We start from the raw sequence: 17,460 nt of genomic DNA, 5'->3' as shown, positions 1-17,460 counted from the left end.
ACAACTGCATTAGCTGTGTACCACATAAACGAACAAATGTCTTACAGGGTCCCTCTTTTAGCCTGAACTTGCATGTAGTCAGCAAACAGGCCACTGCCTCCACCATTACTTGAGCTTAATTGGAAAGTGAGTGAAGGAGACTGGAATGATTTAAAGCAACTTTTACTTTTGGTTGGGAAAATTGTGATTGCTGTAATGTGAATAAAACAGAGAGTATGTTCTTCCAAAGCACAATCTTTGTCTCTCAAAAGGACAATCACTGTACTTCAGCTCCAATATTTTAAAAGTCTGTCACATCTCTCTACTGGAACCCAGCTAAATAACTTTAAAATGTTCAGTAAGAAATATCTTTGTCTTAACAATCCCGCAAAGGCACTGCATGACTAATATTTCTAACACTGACATAGGCCATCAATGATCTCAGTAAAAGCAGGATTTAAAGGTTAAGCACAATAAAACACGGCATATTCTTGAAAGTGCCAAGCTAACATGTGTGACTTTGCATATAGGGCCTTAGGGTAACAACCATGTATTACCGAGGATACACATAAGCATTCATTCAAACAGCTATGTAACAAGTCAACTCAGAAAAAGCCGTAAAACCTTCAGTAGTTGTAGGCCACAGTTAAACCGCAGATTTTTTTTTAACTTGAGTAAACAGCAGCTCCAGCAGTTATTGCAACCAACATGCAATGGTTGAAACCAGATAGTCATCTTAAGAGCCAAACTCAGTCCTTGTACTCCGTGTACTTTTTGGCCGATCCGCGCACCTTGCTGGCGGGGTACTTCATTCGGTTTAGGGCCATTTTACGAATCACCGCTTGCGGAAGGTCGACGCGACACTTCTCGGCGAGTTCCACCAAGTAGATCAACACATCGCTGAGTTCGTGCGCGAGTTGCTCCCGCTCCGACTCGGTCCAATCAGGCAAGCCCTCGGCCACCTCTCCCCGCCACTGGAAAAGCTCCGAAACTTCGCCGACCTCCCCCACCATGGCTAGAAGCAGGTTGCGGGGCTGGTGGAACTGGTTCCAATTCCGCTCATCCGTGAACTCTGCTTGCATCCGCCGAATATCCTCAATGGTGGGCTCGGGGCTGAAGGTGAACCTCTCTGGATGTACTGTTCCACCATTCTGCAGCATGGAGTGGATCGAAGCTTTCGTTGCTGCTCCGTTTACCAGAGCTAAGTTTGTCGTAGTAAAATCTTTTCTGCAGCCGTTTGAAGACGACACGTCATCTCTCACTCCACTAGCTTCCTTTCCGTTTGTGGCCATCATGTTGTTAGAATTTTATCAAAAGGTTCCGTGTAAAAACGACTTTTTAAGCTCTATAAGCAGCTCCCGTTCCACTACGTTGTGAAGAAGTCCCGCCAGTTGTCAGGCCGGAAATGATGCAACTTATATCGGAAACGAAAATCTTCGAGACTGGGTTTTGTAGTTTAATCCAAAAACTAGCAGCATAGACTCCATTTAGAAATGTCACTGTAAACAAACTACAACTCCCGTGCCGTGTTTTCCTGAAGCCTTACTGACAATATGGCTGCGTCCTCTGTTGCAGCAAGTGAACTGCTGCATAATACGAGTAAACATTTGTCAGTATTATATTCAAAGGCTCCGTGTGTAATTAGACAAATAAGTACATGTTTACGGTGTTATAATCAACCGCAGCTGAGAGCAGAAAGGTAAGCAGTCAGTGACGAGATTGATGCGAACACGTTTCTTCAACCGAATATTTTTCTATAGCAAGATACCTGGGATTTCAACCGAGCTCAGTCAGCAACTAAAACGAAGCTGTGTTCAAACGGTCACTCACAAGAGTAAATTGGAGCAATAGAGACCGTGAATAACTACATTATGGGAACAATCTGGTATCATTCTGTAGTCCTTCCCTTCCTAAGGGAGAGGAGCCCAGGTTTACATGTAACTGCAAAATGTCAAGGATGACACAACCAATTCATCCATACAACAAAACCAGTTTGTATCATCATATGTAACTTTCAGTTTCTTGCACCACAAAATCTGTAGTATCGAATCCCCATGATGGGATTGAACCTTTGTACGCACAAGTTGGCAACAATGGCTCTAGTGTGATGAGCATGAGCTCCCCAACCCTACAAAAGTGTTTACTCACGTTCACAACTCGTTAATGTCATACTCTCTCCACCCAAACTGTCTGACAAACATTATAGGCCATTAATAGAGGGTCCTGCCAAAAAAATCTGACCATGTAGGACAGTAGTGATTAAACATAGTTTGCATTATTCCCTGTTACAAGCCTGTGTCTTTGAAATTTCATGGTCCCAGCATCCCCAAAACCCTGGGTTCACTATGATTCACAGTTTACAATTGATAATTGAATGTGACTTTGTTTAGGTATGAAAGATGCTTTACTACCACTGTAACTGAACTGATATTTACCTGGCAGGGGAGATACCATGATCAAGAAGGTGGTTCACCCAGGGCGAGGCTCAAGACACTGACACCACCCCTCCACCCCCGACCTATTGTTGTTTTAAATGTGCTGTACAAATAAATTTAGATTTGATTACTACAGCATGATATAAGCTGACAAAATACTGTATACTAAAAAGAAACATGCAATCAGACAGTTGCACAGCAAGCAAGGACCTACCGTATGTTATTCCAGCACAAGAATTCTTGTACACCTGCAGCTAATTTGATCCGGGGTCCCCTAGTAGGTAGGTTATTTTGGCCATGTTAGATATCACCCTGCTGACATTGGCTGTTTTCATGTGCTGAGCAGTACTCAGTGACAAGTAATCTGACCTTTATGTGTATAATTGGTGGCATTCCCCTTTAACCTGAGGGCAAGTAGAATACATTGTACTGCATTCCAAGTTCAACTTTAGGCCTTAATCCAACCTAATCACATTAACACATGTTAAGAAGGAGGGCACTTGCTAGTGGAATAGTTTTTGGTGGGTAAGCAGAACACTGTGTCCCAATTCCATATAACATAGTAGCTGTATATATTATGCATTACCTCTAATCTTTGTAGCATATGTACAAGAAAACGTTTATACTAGTGGAAATTTTTGCATTTGGATATTCAGTAAACTCACAAAATCAAAAGCACAGAAATTTAAAAATCTAGAATGTTTAGTGATATTTTCAGTATACTTATACACTAAAAACTCTCATAATACCTTTCTAAGATTTAGTGTACAGTAGATTATTTAGACACCACTTCTGTTTGTGTATGTGTCTTTATTTTAATGGATCAGCCAGTCAGAAACAAGTGTTTTCCTTTGCCATGGCACACAGTTGCTTTGTTTTCCTCAGTCTACATGTTTGTAGTAGAGGTTTTCTTTGTTTGGTTGTACCATGTCTTGATTCTCTCTGCCTCAGTGCTTCTCAGCAGCTGGTTGGAGTGGTTGGCTTGGAAATTCATGCCCAGATTAACTCCAACACCAAGCTGTTTTCCAGCTCACCGGTTTGCTTCTTAGCACCTCCTAACTCCCTGGTGTCATTCTTTGATGCATCTTTACCTGGCACGTTACCCGTAAGTGTTTAACTGAAATCAATCAGAGATTACTTGTTTTCTGATCCCCTTCTTGATCAATCATCAGATAACGTCCCTGTCTGCCTCCAGGTCCTGAACAGACGATGTGTCGAGGCAGCCGTGATGACAGGGCTGGCTCTTGATTGCACTATAAACAGGAAGTCCCTTTTTGACAGGAAACATTACTTCTACGCTGACCTCCCTGTGAGTTTTTTGTTCCCTGTCCTCCTTTGTTGCTCTCTGTGCATCATGTAGGATTTAGTAGTACCTTATCTGATAAACAGCTGTGTAGAGCTGCTACTGTCCTGCACATCATTGCTTATAAGTTGCCCTTATCTGCCTCCAGCTTTTCAGTGACAATACTCCCAGTGAATTCTCCCAGCCATGAACTCTATTTTAAATAGTAAGTCTTGCTGAAGCAGCAGAAATGCTTTTTGCCACATGTACAGACGAATGATATCAAAAGCTGTTAAAGAAAATGACCAGTGATTTTTTTTTTTCCCCACTTACCAGCTCATTTCCTTCACTGCACTTCTGTTTTACATTATCCAGGTCATTTCCCTCTCCATGCCTTTGCAGATAATTTGATGATAAGCTTTTTTTCACATCATTTGAATCATTATTACAATCACACTAAAAGAAGGTAGAGTTTTCCAGTTTGACAGTTCTTGGTGTGATTTATTACACATAATCATGTCAATCTTTTAGTTTGATTATGAACCTTCTGACCTAATTAGGAAAATGAAAGCAAAGTAGTTAATTAAAATAAACTGTTTTGTAAACTGATGTCCTGGAGGTGATGCCGATCTTAAGTAGTTACCATAATGGACTTCACATAGACACCAGCTACACCGGATAGTATCTCACCTTTAATTGAAACAGCCTTTTCACAACTGCTGGGAGCATTTGGAAACTAGAGCGCATTGAGAGTGTCCCAAAACAATACATTTCAAGGCTGTAAAAGCAAAGCAGTGAGCTGAGAGATCGTAAAATGCTCTCTATAGAGCTGAAGGGAACAGGGTTGGGTTATAATTCACTGTGTGTTTATCACTGCGGGTGACACCTTTCACCTTAGATGTTTTCTGACCTATTGATAATGAAGCATAAATATGGACTGATGAAACTTTAAGCCTGCAGTAATCTACATGTTTTAAATGACAGTGTGACATTGTAAAAGGGATGGTTCCTAGTGAAGAATTATTACCCAAATCTACAGGTCCCTTCAGCTTCATGGAGCTTTATAATGAGTTTCAGATCAGTGTTTAGCTGTTTGGCCCACATCATTACTGTTGTGGAGAGTTGTTTTGGCTGCAGCAGGCAGCTGTTGCCAGCAGAAATGGTCTAAAAACCCAAAGTACACTACCTGCCCAGCACTGCACAGCAGAGAGATAAATATAGTGACTAGCTGGTGAACCCAGTGGGACATTGAGCAGTTAATGAGGCAGATATTTGTCATAGATGCTGCAGGAAAGAAACTGTGTTAATGTAAAGGGAATATTGGAGTTTAATGGGGTGCCAACACAACTCTAAATCAGAGATAATGTTTCTCTGTAACTGCTGGATATTAAGTAAGTTTGCTAACAAATTTACAATATTGACATAAAAGGTCATGATATGTCAATGTTTTATTCATAGCTTGTTTCCAAGCAGCCAGATGTATTTCAGGCAGCTTTAAATTCATCTTACTGCACTTTCAAATTTACTGCTGTTAAAGAAAGAGGTTGCACTGAATAGCAGTCTGATAAGGTCATGGTAGAGGTATCCCTGTCCTTAACACTAATATTTCCATTTAACAATCTTGTCCAAGTGATGTTCACTTTTCTCTCTATAATGGAGTCCTCGCATGGTGAGGTTTCACTGCCCCTCAGAGCCCCAGGGTAATCTCACCGCCATTATGATACATTTTAAGGCTTCGATGGAAAAGACAGAATGTCACTGCAACTTTACAGCAACTCGTCCAACAGAGATCTCTTCTAATAAATCTAGAAAGGTGCTGGAGAATGTTGCATTTTGACTTTCCAGTCAATCCTTCCCTGGTAAGATGTTATGCTAATTCTATTTGTATCGCACTGAAAAACATCTTTTTCTTTCTGTCTAGTGTCTCGAGCAGACCTGAGACTGTTGTGAAAATGTGACTGATAAAGCTTGATGGACCACAACAGTTTTCTGTGACACTTGATAGAATTTTCCCCCCATTTAATATTTCACAGACTTACTGGTTTTCACTAAGTGGCAGCAGTACACATTTTACTTAATAACTGTGATTATGATTTATTATCTCCCTAGAAAGTCCATGTTTCTTGAAAATCCCCTCCAGAAGAGCAGGGATTACTCTTGGGTTCCTCTTGCTCTCTTGTGTGTTAGCTGAAGATTGCATCACTTTTGCTGGCTTCATTGTCGACGGTTGACACACAGCTTGGATGATAATACCCAAATGCAGTTTTTATTTTTCTATGAGATTTCCCCGAACAACCCCTGGCAGCAGGTTGATGCTGGAACCTTTACTTGTGTGTACTGTTCACAATACCTGCTGTTAAAGCGTGAGCTGTCCCAGTGTTGTGTGAAACAGCTTGATAAACTCATGTGAGAATGGCTTTAATTAACCAAATGATGGCATAGTTTTAAAATTTATGTTAGTAAAACCAAAGCAGTAGCAGAAGAGAGGGAGAAATTATCCCATCCTTGAAAAATATATTGTATATTATTGATATGTTCCACTAGAAATCCCTGATTGCATTTTGTAAAACACCACAGTTGCTATGAAATGATTAATACCACTGTCCCACCAGCATTTCTTCTTTGAAGTGAAAGAGCAGGCACGGCACATATATACAATTTTTAACAGCCCTTTAATAACATGCCTCAGCAACTCAGCACTAATCTGCCAGCAAAAGCAAACGATTACTATTTCCTTGAGATATTAAGTTCTCAAATAGACAGACTTGGCCTGGCAATTGAAGATATGACATGCTTAATGAGAGCAGTGCACGTCTGCGTGACCTCGGCAGGTAGCTGAGAAGGACCTCAGTTACGACTGGCTTAGTCTGGTTTGTGTAGTGACTTTAAAATGAGTCAGAAAATGACTCAGCAGGTCACAACACAAAAATGAGTTTGGAGCATGTGTGTGTCTGAACCTGTGTGTGCAGTATGTGAACAGGCATGTTTCTGTAACTGTGAATATGAAAGGGTGTTTGAAGCTCATTAGGGTTCAGTCTGCTGCTGGGAAAACCCACTGTGGCTACCAGGATCTTATTAACAACAAACCTGCCTCATCCTTCATTATTTAGTCTGACAGAGTAGATTTATTATACAGGAAATGCAAATAGATCTTCACTTCTGTAGATGCTACCTAATGTGCAGCATAGCATGCTTGTGCTTCAGCCAGCAGAGACCAGATTTTGAACAGCAGTGACACAACTCACGAAAAGATTAAGTAAGAAACAGTGGATTTCTGATAAGCTGCAACAGCATTCACATAATCCAGCAGAGTTAAAGATTTAATCCACCAAGAAGAACAGAAACCGGAAAAGACAATTGCCAAGTGTGACTTTCTTCTCCTTTTTGTTTATTCTGAAATGAGGAGATGTGGCGGTGATTGATTGTGTCGATCAGGCATGTTGTGCAGACATCCAGTGACTATGAGCCCCCCAGTCTTTTCTCCCACAACCGCATGCTCTTTAGCATAGCTGTGATTAATGTTTAGTTCCTGTGATGTGGTTGCCGTAGTAATGTGGGAAATTAATACTTGGGGCAGAAGATTCTTTTAGGAATACAGGAGCAGATGAAATATTTATTCTCACGCGTTTGCGAGTAGAAACCTTGAGTGAAATGGCAGCGCGCCTGTTGCATTGTAATGAGGGCACATCCAATCAGCCAGCACTGTTTAATTCATGTGGCCCCATGGCGCCGACTGCAACATCCTCATCACTGTTATTCCACTGATACTGGGATTTAACTGAATGAATCCAGGAAATACTATCTTACATCCATAATTAGTTTTTTTTTAAATATATATAAAGTATTATAAGTAAGTAAATAAGTATTCCATTCTTAGTATCCATAATTAGTTTTTTTTTAAATATATATAAAGTATTATAAGTAAGTAAATAAGTATTCCATTCTTTCAGTTAAAATATCGCTGGATAATAAACTGAATTACTCACATGAATCTTTTACTGAGCTAAATCTGATTGTATTCATTCCTAATTTATAGGGGTTAAAGGAATGTGAATACTGCTGCCACTGTTCTTGTTGACTAACTTTTCATTACACCAACATGGTATCCCAACTTCTTTTAATCAAGTAGGAAGTTAGGTTTCTGCCACTTTAAGGAGCTGATATATTCAGTGTCTCAATAAACATGTTTTTAGGTTTTGGATCCTCTATTTACTACATAATCCTGCTGCTCAGAGTTTTGTCGTACCTTGTTTTCTCACTGCAGGCTGGATACCAGATCACCCAACAACGGCGGCCCATTGCTGTAGATGGCATGCTGACTTACAGCCTCCTTGGAGGAATAAAGAGAAGCCAGGTGATCAAGAAGAATGTCCACATCAAGCAGATTCAGCTGGAGCAGGACAGTGGCAAGAGTCTCCACGATGACGTCCGCAGCCAGACGCTCATAGATCTCAACAGAGCAGGTAACGTCAGAGAGCTTCACCATGAAAAGAAGCAAAGCAACAATAAATTTATCTTACTAATGTGTATTGACTGTGCAGCTGAAACCTTATTTAGCTTATTCCACTGTGTCATAGTCCTCCAAAAACTATTAAAGCCATTGCACTGGATGACCTGTTGTTTCATTACTATGTCAGTTTGAAATGTGGATTAATCTGCAGCTGAAAATAGTCCCCAACAAATACATAATTTACTACAGTTTGAGTAAGTTTTCTAAAAGCTGAAGTGTCCAGAGGTTTTAGGACACACAGTAGCTAAACCTTAAAAATGATTTAAAGTGATTCTGTAAATTTCAGTTGCTCAACAGTGTGGAAACTGTTGAGGTTTGTTACAGAGCTCCATGGGATAGATAACCTCAGACATGTAAAACACAGCTGTCTTCACACCCGTCAGGTGTAGGTCTAATGGAGCTGGTGATGGAGCCAGACATGAGCTGTGGAGAGGAGGCTGCTGCAGCTGTGAGGGAGCTTCAGCTCATCCTGCAAGCCCTAGGCACCTGTCAAGGCAACATGTCTGGTATGGAAATCCCTCTCTGTCTCTCTGCCTGCCTCTCTCTCTGTCTAGAGTCGCTCTGTGCATCTTTTACCTCTTCTCCTCAGAGGGCCAGCTGAGAGTAGATGCCAATGTGTCCGTCCACAGACCAGGTGAGCCCCTGGGCATCAGAACAGAGGTGAAGAACATCAACAGTGTCCGATACCTGGCCCGGGCTATAGGTAGGCACCAAAGAAGATTAGTAAAAGACTAGCAGGATGGGGTAAGAGTGTGTTTGATGTATATTCCATCTGAGTAGATCTTAACTGGTTACTGGTTGCTCACATAAAAGGCCAATTTGTGAGTTGATATTTGCACACATTGTCACCCTGAAAGGATTAGAAAATGTGTGTAATTACTGTATGTGTGTGTTACAAGCCAAACTGGCAGTAAAAGGTGAGAAACACGCCGTGGTGGATCATACATTTACTTAACTTCTGTACTCAAAGGAAGAGCTTGACATTTTGTGAAATATCCTTGTTTGCTTTCTCGCCAAGAGTTAAGTGAGAAGATTGTCACCGCTCTATGTTTGTACAGCAAATACAGTATGAAGCTACAGCCACCAGGCGGCCAGCTTAGCTTAGCATAAACACTTGAAACAGAAGGAAACAGCTAGCATGCTTCTTAATGAAGCCTACCAGCACTCCGAAATTGTAATGATAAATTAGCCTGTATTTCCTTTGTTTAATCTGTAATAAAACAAAAACAATTCACCACTTTATGGCATTTATGTACCAGATCATATGTCTTAGCTGGGACCAGTAACTTCCTGGAGTATCCACAGGTTGCTTGGCAACTCATTCTGGCCTGGTAATAGTTACAGTAGGCAGATCATAACCTCCTGTTTCTGTTTTACCCAGCTTTATACTACTACTCACCATAATTAAAATCTAAATATTGTATTCTACTTCACTACATGCATTTGAAAGCTTTAGTTACTAGTTACTTTGCAGATGATCTTATAATATATGATGCATTGTAATAGATTAAACTACCCAACAGTATATAAAATAGCTAAAATTACCTCTACCTTGATCAACTATAACAATAAAATGCATAAACTTTGCATCAGTAATAATAATCCATAATAGAGTACTGCTCGTATGGGCCATACAGTATGTAGCTGTGAGTATTTTTGTTACTTATATATACTATAATATTATTTTCACATTTTTCAATTTGTAGAAATACTGTTTAGTATTTCTACTTTAACGTATGCAAGTTAAGGCTCTTCAGTAAATATGTGTGTGAATACATGGGATTAACTCATTAAGTTGAGGACTGACTACCATTGTCGGCTCGGACTTCACTGGCTATTCACTGAGCTCCACTTAAAAAGCTGACAAAAAAGCTGCAGGCAGAAAATTTCAACATCTTACATGCAGGTTTTTAAACATGGGTTTGACATACTGAGGTGCTGTGATTGGCTTGGTTATCATGAATGTTCTGTTACATTTACTTTGCTGCTGAACTGGTTTTTAAATAGTCCTGGAGAAAAGCAGCATTTGTCACAGATATAATGTGGCAACAGTCAGACATCTGAGGATCACCAGTATATAACAGCAGGTGTTTGGCATTTACCACAAAATTGTGTCACAGTGGAATTTGCCAGTGTCTGTATTTGTGTCCATGTTGTATTTTATATCACCAGACTATGAGATCCAGAGACAGATTGACATCCTGCAGAGAGGGGGGACGGTACAAAATGAGACCCGTGCCTATGATGCCAAATTAGGGTAAGAGGATGAAAGAGCGTGGCCATGATGCCAAGCTTTAGCCACCACAACGCCCACTGACTGGGATCTCTGCCTGCTTCATTAGTCCCTAGCTTTACGGAGGAAGAACCATCATGGTAATGATGATGAATAGAGCCATTTGGATGCTGCCGTCATCCTGTATTATCTATGAGCTATGTGCTACTCACAGGCTTATGAGCTCACAGAATGAGCCAGCTCCCACACAGCTGAGGCCTTGATCTTCTTATGGTGCTCTGCCTCCTTCCCATGAGGCCTTGGCTGTTCAAGGTTCACGGTTAAGCATGTTATAAGGAGTGGGTGATGGCCTGTGATTGGCTTTTTCTTATTGCTCTTGTGGAAGTGGCTACAGATCCAACTGCACCAATTACATTCCTATAGCCAAAATGTACATAATCAAATGTCAGCCAGAAATTCAAAGATACTCAGTTTACTATTATAGAAAAGCAGCAAACCTTCAAGTCTGAGACTTTGGAACTGGTGAATATTTGATATTTGTTGATTATCAAATTTGTTGACAAACTAATTGATTAATTGTTTCAGTTCTAAGAGGTTCTATGCAATTTTAACTGCAGTTCCTCCAGTTAAATTTCTTGTGGTGCCTATTTTGTAAGTTTATAAAAGCTCAGATTCTGTCTATCAATCAGAATGCTGATAAAGCCAATTAACGATGTCTGCATCATGTCTTCCAGGGAGACCATTCCTATGAGGGACAAAGAGGGTCTTCAGGATTACAGGTGAGTTTGTGGGCTTCCTGTATGCTGGTAAGTAGTCTTATAAGTATATAGTGCTTTTCTATGCAGTGAAGTGCACTCAAAGCGCTTTACGCTATTTCCCATTCACCCATTGACACACCCAAGCATTCACACACACACTGATGGAACAGGATGTGGACTGGTTAGCAGACGACCCGCTCTACCTCCTGAGCCACAGCCGCATTGGTTTTGTCTTAGACGCTTGTGTCTGTTGATGTGGTTATGATACGAGGTCGATCTTGCCCTCACTGGGGACTGAATGATGATCAGAGCATTTGAGTGGCAGCTAGATGGATAGAAATAAACAGACATCACTGAAGGTCTGGACCTCAGTTGTGTGTGTGTGTAATTACTGTGTGTGTTTGAGTTTAGGAGGGAGAATGATAGACAGACAGGCTGTTGGGAGTCAAATGATTATGGGTGGGAGAAAGTGCAATGTGACAAGTATAGTGTCAAGAGGTCCATTAGTATGCCAACAAAAGTCAGCCTTCTCTAAGCTTATTTCTGCTGATAAAGCATTTCCCCTCCATCCCTCCCTCCCCTGCCTTTTTTATGCCTCCCTTCCTCCCTGCAGGTTTATGCCAGAGCCCAACCTGCCCCCTCTGATTGTGTTTGAGGATAATGCATCGCTGCCCGCTGGCATTGATGCGTGCCAGGCGGTGGTGTTGCAGAAGATAAGGGAAGGGCTGCCAGAGCTACCTAGTGTCAAAAGAGACAGGCTGGTGCAAATGTACGGCATCCTGCCCGAGCACAGCTTCACTCTGGTGGTGAGTTTATAAGCAGGTGAAAGCAAGCACTCCCTAATTCTGATCAAGTACAAGCAGAGTCAACATGGATGCGGTTGTGCTGGAGTCCGCAGATGGTCTGATTTGATCCAGATTATATCATATGCACGTGAAGTGATAAAAGCGTTTCATGGTGTTTTGTTGCAGAACGAGGACGGGCTGATGGAGTACTTTGAGGCGGTGCTGAAGGAAACCAAAGCGGGGCCAAGGAAGGTAACTGGCTGGGTGACAAACGAGCTGTTGGGTCAGCTCAGACAGCAAGACATGAGTGTGGCCCAGAGGTGAGAAGCACTCCAACAAATTTCTTCATGTAGATTTTACAGTATTCATTATGTTCACAGTATGTTTGTCTTGTGGTTAGAATTTGTTTTGCCAGTATAGCGCTACTCTGTGGCCAAAAATCAGGTCTTAGATACCAGGGCCCTAGCGCTTGACCCCTGTGAGTGTCTTGTGATTGGCTCACTTGCTTTGTAAAGTCACTTTTGGTTGATTTTGAGCTGTGGCAGGAGGATGGAACATGTACACGTAGTGTACATCTCATGTCTTTCTTTAAATATCTCTTACATCCTGCGTAGGACGTTCCAAGTCTCTTATATCGGCTCTGATGAGTGAGGATGGTGCTGGAGGAGCCATGACCGAGGATACACGAGACCATCCTCACAGAAGTTTTTTTTTTTTTTTTGTGAACTGACACGCCCCGTTATCAGAAATCAGCTGGTGATTGGGCACTTCAGGTGAAGGAACTGAGGAAAGGACGTCTCATGTCATTAATAATGTGATACCAAAAAGCAGACTGGGGCAGCGTAGGGAGGCCTGGCATCAAACAGTGTTCCCATGTCAACAGAGTGAAGTTGCAATCAGTTTAAAATAATGAAATTACTTGCATGGAATAGCCAGAAGCAAGAAACAGCATGGGAAGTGTTGTAAGCACGAACGGCAGCAGCTAGGCTAACAACCGCCGTACGCAAAGTTGGAAAACAACACAGGAATTTATCAGATATATTACTGTCATGAACCTGTCACAGTGTTCGCGCTCACTGCAGCTAAACATCATCCCTTCTTATCTGCTGCTTGTGTTATTTTGCAGTGCAGGTATAAAGTAAGAGCATAAACAATAATTTCTGAATTCCACATCAGCAGGACATCGGAGAACCTCACAGTTTAGCCTGTTAAAGTTGATTTAATGCTGCTATTATGCACAACAGTTATAGCTGGTATCATATTGAATCAAACCATTGTCACAGTCCTGAAGATGTTCAGTTTACTTAGTGAGAAAAAGCAAAAGTGGCTGCTGAGTTGGATGAAAGCAAAAATTGCAGTGCAACAAGACGATAATAACAAGCTCATAACAGTTACTGCTAATGCTCACCCTTGACACAAATAATACACCCAAACTCAGCTGTTTTTGGCTCAATGTGAGGTGACATCAGAATCTAAATTATCAAACTGTTGCCTCTTTATCCCCCAAGAAGACCTGCACTGGATTAATGAGACTTTAACCACAAAATAGATCTGATCTGTGCTGTATAGTGTTTTATATTTAGGATACAGGCTCTGATTTAAAACCCTATCAACCTTAGAATAGGTGTGTGTGTGTTTCATCCCTGAAACATTCTACACCAGACTGATTTGATTGCCATCACGCGTTGTTCACAAAGGCTGATTAAACCATTCCATACCGTACAACAGGAACATGTGATCTGATATTTCCACTTTCTTTATGTCTGTTATTGGCACAACCACTGCGACAGTCCAGACCGCCCCCAGAGCGAAGCCTGTTTTGACAAATCCAATTACATTAGTGAAATCATTACATCTCAGAAGAAGGGGCTGTTTTCATCTCTTGGTGGTGTTAGCTGGAACATGTTGGATTTTGTAAATGTTCCAAAACACTTGAAATTCAATAAAGTCTTTTTGAGATTTTGCTGCAAAGAGAAGTTGCCATGGAACCTTTCATGCTTCAAATAAACGTGAAGATGCCTGTCTAGCCACTGGCTATGAACAAGTAACGCTGCTCATCTCCCACTGATGCTAAATATCAGACACTCATTTCAGTCTAGCAGCTTTCTTAAAAATGACAGTTAAATAGTGACTGCAGCTAAGAGAAAAATGCAGACGATGGATCCATCTGTGTTTGTGAAGCTCAGCCACCAGATCACAACTTTAGAAACTTCACGTTAGCTTTTTGACTCAAGCTAAGATCAGCAATATAGTTGAAAGTATAATAAAATTTTCTCAGGGAAAAAAAGCTCTGCGTCATTACAGAGCAAATGAACTTAAAACAAGCAACGGGTTCGACGTTAGCACAGATGCGCTGAGCTTTTCTTTATCTCCCTTTACCAGACTGTCGTGAAGCATTTGTGTGTGAGTAAATCATAAAGTAGCTGGTTTTTATTTATGCATGATGTTGCATTTGCTTTGGCTGAAAGGAGGGGGGGGGAAGAAAAAGAGTGGCTGCCAGGACTCTGAAAAGGCAGGGAAAACAGAGAAGCATAAGTACTTAGAGAAATGTTTTGAGTGCTTGGAGCCAGGAGAAAATAAGTGGCAGTTTAGGTACCAAGTGAAATGTTTTGAACAGTTCTCTCAAAAAAGGCAAGTATCTGCGCTTTGGTTCATATGATCATGACCAGGCTCTACTATCCTGTCAAGGCTGCACAAATTTCCTCTTGCTCCTTTGACCTCAAGCCCAGATCGACGGTTAGACAGAGGGAGGTTTGTAAAAGCGGATACATTGCATCTGTTTTTAGGCCATGTTTGGAGAAGATTTAGCTGAGATTGAGTATCGTGCCTTCAGTCTCCGTATTCATTTAATATATTCTAACAGACCTTTTGATTCAGTTTGTCTGGTAACCTGTGGAACAAACAAGCAGACATAGGAAAGAAAGACCAAGTCGGATCACTGATCCTTTCAGTCTGACACTGTTTCTCTCCCCTTGTCCGCCTCCATTTATATCACTAATTCTTCAGCTCATCTCTTCAAGTGTAGTTAAATCATCCCTTTATTTGATTTCAGCCTGATATCACCTCTTGCCTTGGCTGAGCTGCTGGAACTCCAGGAAACAGGGCACATCTCCTCTTCAGTTGCCAAGCAGGTGAGTCAGCTGCACAGACCTTGCAGTTATTTCCTTCCATCTGTCACTCAGTATACACATACATGGCTGGTGCTCATTTGTATTGTGGTTGTCACACAAGTCTTACTGGTTTCTTTCCATTCTCAGGTGTTCCAGGAGATGTGGTCATCGGGTAAGACGGCCTTGCAGATCATCCAGGAGCAGGACTTGGGGCTCATTAGTGACACGGCACAGCTGCACAGCATCTGTCAGAAGGTGGTGGATTCACACCCTGATGAGGTGAGGGCGCCCATGTAAAGTCTCACTTGTATTACATCGTTTTTTGGGGGGGTTTTTTGCATGTTTGAGATGTTTTGTATTTGCTGTGCCTGTCTGTAGGTTCATGCCATCAGAAATGGAAACAAGAAAGTTCTAAACAAGTTAATGGGCCTGGTAAAGAAAGAGACCAGAGGTAGAGCCGACCCAGTTCTGGTGAGGAAAATTTTGCAAGAGGAGACTTCGTGAAGGTTGAACTGCTCTGCGAGACCCAGACCCATATCACAGCCATTTGTGCAAAGAAAGATACGACAGTGATGTAGATCTTTATGAAGAAGCTCATATGGAGAGTATATGGCAGATTATATGGTACCTGCTCTTCTGTGGGTGGATCAAACTAATGATGGCCAAGCTGAAATGAAGATACCATCCTTGGTTCCTGAGAGGTTGACATTTTTGTAAATACTGTACATTTCCACCAGACAACAGCCATTATCTTCTGTAAGTGCTCAAAAAGTAATATAACTCATTATATCACCATCTGGTTTATTTAGTCAAAAAGCATACGTGATTCAGCCGAGTACAGTAAATACATGTTTTTATGTACTAATAAACAGATAAGACCTGATGAGTCTTAAAAACAGGTGCACTGATTAACAGTGGAAAAACAAAATTAATATTTAAGATAAATTTAATAATCATGTCAAATTGGAAGCAGTCTTCTAAACCCACCTGCTTATTTGGTATTCAGTATAACCTTTTCAGTACAAGATGGCCATTTCCATACTGCCCATAATGGTCATCTGTGAGGCCAGAAGATGAAATTGCTGTTGTGATGAATGCTTTCTTATCAGGAGAGGCAACAGACTTATCTCAGATATCCAGGCATGAAAGTGATCAGTGAGCTCCCTCTTGTGGTTGAAGCATGTTATTTGTCCTGTTGTGCATTAAATATGGATTCTTTATGGCAATGGGGTGCAGCTCCTTTCAAACATAATTCCTATGGCAATGGGGTGCAGCTCCTTTCAACAATATCATAATTCTCTGTGCCTAAAAAAATCCTAAAACCTGTCTTCTTCTTCTTCTTATCTGCACTTCTTCACTATGTTTCCCTAATCAGTTTGTCATGTCAGTAATATTCAGTGTACAGTCAGTGCAGTTTAGTCAAATGTGGCCATTTCAGATGTCCATCCGTCATCTATCCGATTATTCTGGAACAGGGTCATGGGGGGGCTGGAGCCTATCCCAGCTGACATTAGGTGTGAGGTGGGGTCCACCCCGGGCAGGTCACATTTCAGATGTTTTATTTTGAAAAAGTCATTCCCACACTGCTATGGCACCTGATCCCCTGTGGAGATCAGCAAATGACATCGTTAAGAAGTAACTAATTTCTTGTGCAAACAAGTCTCATTCTCTAGGACACGTGGAGTGCTGCCATGTACTCAGCTCCAACTGTGTGCAGACAGACTGTTGTGACTGCACAGCTGCTAAAGTGTTGTCATTACAAAATGTTTTTTTTTTTTTGAAATGGTTGTACAGGTTTCAGGAGAAGATATCAACTGTTGAAACTCTCATGCTTTTTTTTCTGTCTCTGCAGCTTTTGATGAGACTGTAAATGGGAGCAGGTTCCTGATTGGTCTTTTTGACATCAGCACCCAGAGCCTCATGCTTTCCTCATTTACAGTGTACCCAGCATTGATATAGAGTTTCCTTTGTTTGACCCACAGAATAGCCTGCTTGCGTGCAAAGGCATATAATGGTGGAGTTTACTTCTCCATTACAATTTGCTTAATCTCTGCAGTACATCAGTTGCCGCATGAAGTGTAAGCTGATATGTTTACCCAAGAACAAGATGTGGTCCTGAACAAAAGCTCCCTGGGGGAAGGGCTGTTCAGATGGGAAATTTGTATTAAATGAGAGCATCAATGTACACAGAACAAACAGCTGCAAGCCACCTCTGGCAAAAAGGAAAGAACATATTAAAGATGTCTGGTGAAACCTGTTAGAGAAAGCAGCAGGTTTTCTGCTTTTATTGCATATTTTAGTTTAAAAAGGGGGGAGAAAGCCAACTCAAGTGCATTCAGGTTCATTTACCAGATGTTTTCTTTATTAA

General features: G+C 41.3%; 2 protein-coding genes across 2 annotated transcripts; one reads left to right on the top strand and one right to left on the bottom strand.

Annotated features, from left to right (window-relative positions):
• Positions 1 to 637: 637 nt before the first annotated feature.
• dctpp1 (dCTP pyrophosphatase 1) lies at positions 638 to 1,371 on the bottom strand. Its single transcript, XM_020591725.1, has one exon. It carries the CDS (start codon positions 1,272 to 1,274, stop codon positions 729 to 731), a length of 546 nt encoding a protein of 181 aa, XP_020447381.1. The 5' UTR covers positions 1,275 to 1,371; the 3' UTR covers positions 638 to 728.
• An 88-nt stretch (positions 1,372 to 1,459) lies between these two features.
• Positions 1,460 to 16,331, top strand: gatb (glutamyl-tRNA(Gln) amidotransferase, subunit B). Its single transcript, XM_020591724.1, has 13 exons — positions 1,460 to 1,678; positions 3,366 to 3,519; positions 3,610 to 3,723; positions 7,961 to 8,159; positions 8,590 to 8,712; positions 8,796 to 8,909; positions 10,379 to 10,463; positions 11,174 to 11,218; positions 11,811 to 12,003; positions 12,169 to 12,302; positions 15,035 to 15,113; positions 15,240 to 15,371; positions 15,471 to 16,331. Exons 1-13 carry the CDS (start codon positions 1,533 to 1,535, stop codon positions 15,594 to 15,596), a joined length of 1,644 nt encoding a protein of 547 aa, XP_020447380.1. The 5' UTR covers positions 1,460 to 1,532; the 3' UTR covers positions 15,597 to 16,331.
• Positions 16,332 to 17,460: the final 1,129 nt, after the last annotated feature.

The sequence above is a fragment of the Monopterus albus genome, unplaced genomic scaffold, assembly GCF_001952655.1.
Source record: "Monopterus albus unplaced genomic scaffold, M_albus_1.0 scaffold15.1, whole genome shotgun sequence".
Lineage (NCBI taxonomy): Eukaryota > Metazoa > Chordata > Actinopteri > Synbranchiformes > Synbranchidae > Monopterus > Monopterus albus.
The sequence above is the reverse complement of the archived record's forward strand: the minus strand, read 5'-3'. Positions and strand labels throughout refer to the sequence as shown.